Genomic DNA, 5,436 nt, shown 5'->3' with positions numbered 1-5,436 from the left:
AGGTGAGGAACCTGCTGGAAAAAGGTGGTCCGGGCGCCCGAGATGGATCCGGGCGCCCGGGACCAAACTTTATCCCTGCCGCGACTTCGCCACGTGGAGCATCCTGGTTGGTTGGCCACGTCACACTCCAGGCGCCCGGAAGGGATCCAGGCGCCCGGAATGTCATATAAAAAGAGGGTCGAGGGTGCAACCAAAGTACAACACATTCTAAGCTTTCTTCTGTGAAGTGCTGCCAACGAGACGACCTTGAAGTGCTACTACTCGACGTCGACAACCCGAAGCTCAGACTCTTCGATCTTTTGTTGTCGGTATTAGTTTACTTATTGCATTAATTGTAATTCAAATTGTGATCTTTCCGATATATAGTTGTTGCCCACCGAAAGCGGTCAAGGACCGCGGGTCTTCGAGTAGGAGTCGTCATAGGCTCCGAACGAAGTAAAACACCTGCGTCTCTGTGTGTTTGTGTTTACTTTCCGCTGCGTTTCTATTCTATGTTTTAAATCGTTAAAATAGCCACGATCACTATTCACCCCCCCTCTAGCGCTTTCGATCCATCAATTGGTATCAGAGCGGGGTCGCTTTAAACTGGTGCAATCATCATTCAAGTATTTTTCGTGGCTTTGTCGTTTGTATAGGTTAAAACGGGAAAGGGGCACCTCGAAAGTTGCATATGGTACCAGAAACATGGTTCTTTATTCTCTGATCATATTGAACACTCTGTTTCACTGTGATGTTGTATTATTCAGAACATTGTTTGAGAAGAGTTTTATTTTCTTTAAATGTTTTCCTCTCTAATCGATTTGATTTTCCCCTCTGCACCTTCCTTTCTAATTTCTTTTTCCAATTACAGTTATCCAATTTATGAGTAGAAATTGTCAAGTGAACCCAGCTCCTTTCTTCACAATAAGGGGTTTTTTGTAAATTTTGGGAATAGGATTGCAAAAATGTCAATATTAATTTAAGAAGGCAGCTAAGTATAAAATTTAGATAACTACATTTTTATTGCATCGAGTGATCTGTATTTAAAGACAAATCATTTTCTATTTCCAGTTGGTGGCTGGTTGGCGTCGCTTTCTGTTGCAGGTCAAACAGCAATAACTGTGAGAAAACTTGTAAAAACAGAAATGATACCAGCTGAACCCATGCCAAAAGCCTCTCCATTTTCAAATGTTGAGCTTTGGACTTGGGCTTCTATTTTCCTTTCAACATTTGTTCTTGCTTATGTTAATCCAACAGCACTTGGTACAAGTGCAAGGACATGCCTCCCGTTCTTGCTAGCTGCAACAGTCTTGGGATACATGGTTGGTTCTGGGTAATAAACTTCTGTATATATATATATTTTAAACTAAAACAAACTTCTCTTATGGCGATATTTTGGAGTATGAACAGCTAATAGAGCTACCATTCTTTTGTCTCAGGTTACCATTTAATGTGAAGAAGGTATTCCACCCAATTATCTGTTGTGCACTCTCTGCTGATCTGGCAGCTGTAACTTATGGATATTTCTCAAAGAGTAGCTTGGATGCTGTCCTAGGTTCATTGCTTTCTTCTTTCAATCCAAGTTATGTTGGCTTAGTTGTAGTCATCTGACAGTTGGTAGATTTGGGACTACAAATCCTTGATTTATATTATTTTTATTGGTAAAAGTGAAGGTTTTGCGCTATACTTTTGCCACTTTCATCAACTTGTTGGTGTTGCTCAAAGTTTTGACTTTTTTCTGATTTTTGGGCTTTAGAGCAAATGAGTTACAACCAACTAAAATTGTAAATACTTGTCCCTACAGCTTTACCAAGAAGGATTTGCACCAGGCAGTTTTCTCTTTTCATCTTTTACTAATCAGAAGCCTGCTTTTAATGTTGTGTTTTTATGTTTGTAAGCTTTTTGTTGATTTTTGCAGCTGATTACCTTACAAAAATGTCATCAAATCCTGGAGCTGGTGATATTCTTATGGGCTTTCTTGGATCTGTTATAATTTCATTCGCCTTTTCTATGTTTAAACAAAGAAAGGTATTGTCTTCAGCCTCTAACCCATTTTTAATTTCTTAAGATATGAACTATTATGCTGACAGTTTCTCATGTGTTCTTGGCTAGTAGCTTGTCAAGAGACATGCTGCTGAGATCTTCTCATCAGTGATTTTTGCAACTATTTTCTCTCTGTACTCAACTGCAATCATAGGGCGTCTTGTTGGGCTAGAACCAAATTTAACCATTTCCATCCTACCAAGGTGTATAACAGTGGCATTAGCCTTGAGCATAGTGTCTTTCTTTGAAGGTACACTCTTGACACTAACAATAACTATATTTTGTGATTAGAACCTGTTAAGACATACAATTAAACTACTGCACTCGAGATGTTTTTTATTCCAAGAGTTGGTACTACATTTATAAGTTAATTTGCAGCCATTTCTCATTTTCCTTGTTTGTTTTTATAAACATGATTAAGGCCTGCAATCAAACTACTGCAGTTTAGATGGTTTTCTTTGAATCAGTACTAGATTTATAAGTTAAATGTCAGCAATTTCTATGCTGTTGCATTGAACATGACACAACTATATAGCAGATGAGATTCTCTTGTTTCCTTTGCTTAAGCATATATTGATCTTGGCTATCACTGAATTATGCGATATGTGTGCTTATAGGTGCAAATCCATCTCTGACTGCTGCAGCGGTAGTTCTAACTGGTGTGGTGGGAGCAAACTTTGTGCAAACTGTAATGGATAAACTCCGCCTTGATGATCCTATTGCTAGAGGAATAGCAACAGCTTCTAGGTATTAACTAAAGCCCTCCTACAGACTTACATCAGCTTGATGTGATTTATAAACACCTGTAACAGCATTAGAAATCTTGTTTAGTATATTATGATTAATTAGAGTTTTTAGAACACTTAGAAATATAATTCTGAAATCAAATGGGGTTTGGAAAGCTCACAATTAACTGACGATAGATTCTTGTCAAAGTTTCTCACAAGTTGAATTATTGTTCATAGCATTCAACCATCCTGAGATATATAGTTTATTGTTTTTCTGTTAATCTTCTTGGTTTAAACTTTTCATTCCTTGCTTCAAGGTAAATGCCATTCATTGGTATTTTTAAAATTGTGCTTTTAGTCTTGATTCTGGTACTTTATTGAACTGCTAAGGAATTTCATGGTATTTTAATTATGAGAAAAATATTCTACCATTGGGTTCATTGAGGAAAATTTCAAAAATTAGATATGAAAGTTTTCCAAAAACAGGAAGATGAAGTTTAAGTTGTAACAGCGTTATGAATAAGTAACTTGTTATGAGATTCCACTCTCTATTTGTGTCTAGTATTTCTTGGAATTTCTCCAATTGAGCATATAATATTTGCATGATTATGCATTCTTGCACTTTGTATTGTAATAGTGTCCCAGCTATTTGGGATTAAATATTCTTGCACTAATCATTGCCTGCGTTTTCTTTATCAGTGCTCATGGATTAGGGACAGCAGCACTGTCTGCAAAGGAACCGGAGGCACTTCCGTTCTGTGCCATTGCTTATGCATTAACTGGAATCTGTGGATCATTGATTTGCTCTGTTCCAATTGTAAGACAAAGCCTTCTGTTTATAGTTGGTTGAGAAATATCTTCTGTGCACACGCATTTGATCATTCCGTTACATCGACGAGATGAATGAAATCCTCTGGCATTTTTCTCCAAACTGAAATGCCTCTTGTACATTAACAGTGTAACCATCTAAAAATAAAGTGGAAAAATTATACTTACAAGGATTTGGTTTTTTTTTTTTTTTTTTTTTGCTTGTTAATATTGTCCAGAATTAATGGACATCTAGAAGAATATGTGACCGTTGCAAAATATTTTGCCAATCAAAGATTCTTTCTGAATCCCATGGGAATTAGGAGTAGGCCGTTGCCTATAAATTAGGCTTGGATGTCATAGGAGAAGGTTAATTGCAGAATAGAATGGCGAGGAAGAAGGTTACGCTCGGGTGGATCGCGCACGACGCCACGCGCCGCACCACCTTCAAGAAACGGAAGCAGAGTCTACTCAAGAAGGTGAGCGAGCTCGCCACCCTCTGCGCCATCGACGCCTGTGCCGTCGTCTACGGACCGGAGGATGAGGCGCCGGAGGCGTGGCCTTCGCCTGCGGAGACGGCGCGCGTGGCGGCGCGGTTCAGGGCGGTGCCGGAATCGGATCAGAATCGCAAGAAGACGGACCAGGAAGGGTTCCTCCGCCAGCGGGCGGCCAAGCTGCGGGAGCAGCTCAGCCGGCAGGATCGCGGCAACAGGGAGCTGGAGGCGAGCCTGCTCATGCACGAAATGCTGTCCGGCGGCGGATGGAGGATGTGCGACGTGGGCATCGAGCAGGCCGCGGAGCTCGTGCGGTTGGCGGAGATAAAGCTGGCGCTGGTGCGCAACAGGGTCGAGAGGGAGAAGGCGAGGACCGCGGTGGAGCCGCCTCGGCAGGCGGTCGAACAGGTGGTGGCCATGGCGGTGGGTCCATCGATAGAATTTGTGAAGACGCCGTGGCAGGCGGCCGAACAGGTGGTGGACATGGCGGAGGATCCATGGATAGGATTTGTGTTGCCGCCGCTGCAGGCGGTCGAACAGGCGGTAGGCACGGTGGAGACAGTGGCGGAGGACGAAACCCTAAACTGGCTCGTGGAGGCCTTGAGCGCCGGCGAAATTGCACCGTTCGCCGACGTCGGGGAACAAGAAGCCAGGGCATTAAGCTGCATTGATCAGGAGCCGTGGGATGTTGGGGCATTAAGCTGCATTGATCAGGAGCCGTGCATTGATCAGGAGCCGCCGTGCATTGATCAGGAGCCGTGGGATGTTGGGGCATTAAGCTGCATTGATCAGGAGCCGTGCATTGATCAGGAGCCGTGGGATGTTGGCCGACAAGAAGACACGGCTTTATGCTGCATTTCTGAGGAGGCCGTGGATCCATGGATGGGATTCGTGGAGAAAATGTTTGGCGCCGTGCCATTGTCTTGCTTTGAGCCCGAGTCAGTGGAGCAGGATCACCCTCCGTGGCAAGCTCCGTTGGTCCTCTTCAACAGCCAGTTCGACTGCTGATCAGAGATACTGACGAATTGATTGCGTCATGTGCATATTATTATACTTTGTTTACCACTGATTTGTTTTAGACCAAAACAAAAAACCTTTGATTTGTCATTTGTACTCGGAATTCTTCGTGCTTGCATTCATTCATGTATCATTCTTGCACTCGATTTTTAAAACAGTGCCGTGATGTTTGGACTGTGGTCACTGCAGGATTCCATATGAAATGCTTTATGAACATTATTTCTTAAAAAAAAAAAAACACTGAATAACAATTGAGCTAGTATGCCACTATGAGTCTATGACAGTATTTGTTGAAAGTTTCAACAAGTTAACTCCAGCCACGCAAATAACAACTGACTTACATTTTATATGAATATAATCAATGCTCT

The 5,436-nt window shown here is 42.1% G+C and overlaps 2 protein-coding genes across 2 annotated transcripts; both read left to right on the top strand.

Moving 5' to 3' along the window:
- The first annotated feature begins 857 nt into the window (after positions 1–857).
- LOC122036363 (plastidal glycolate/glycerate translocator 1, chloroplastic-like) lies at positions 858–3,748 on the top strand. The gene is made up of 6 exons (XM_042595659.1): positions 858–1,312; positions 1,419–1,534; positions 1,898–2,007; positions 2,095–2,272; positions 2,640–2,769; positions 3,450–3,748. Exons 1-6 carry the CDS (start codon positions 1,125–1,127, stop codon positions 3,598–3,600), a joined length of 873 nt encoding a protein of 290 aa, XP_042451593.1. The 5' UTR covers positions 858–1,124; the 3' UTR covers positions 3,601–3,748.
- A 137-nt stretch (positions 3,749–3,885) lies between these two features.
- Positions 3,886–5,059, top strand: LOC122036360 (agamous-like MADS-box protein AGL19). Its single transcript, XM_042595656.1, has one exon. It carries the CDS (start codon positions 3,944–3,946, stop codon positions 5,057–5,059), a length of 1,116 nt encoding a protein of 371 aa, XP_042451590.1. The 5' UTR covers positions 3,886–3,943.
- Positions 5,060–5,436: the final 377 nt, after the last annotated feature.

This window comes from Zingiber officinale, unplaced genomic scaffold, assembly GCF_018446385.1.
Source record: "Zingiber officinale cultivar Zhangliang unplaced genomic scaffold, Zo_v1.1 ctg145, whole genome shotgun sequence".
NCBI classification, from domain to species: Eukaryota; Viridiplantae; Streptophyta; class Magnoliopsida; order Zingiberales; family Zingiberaceae; genus Zingiber; species Zingiber officinale.
Note: the sequence above shows the minus strand (reverse complement) of the source record. Positions and strands in the feature narration are given on the sequence as shown.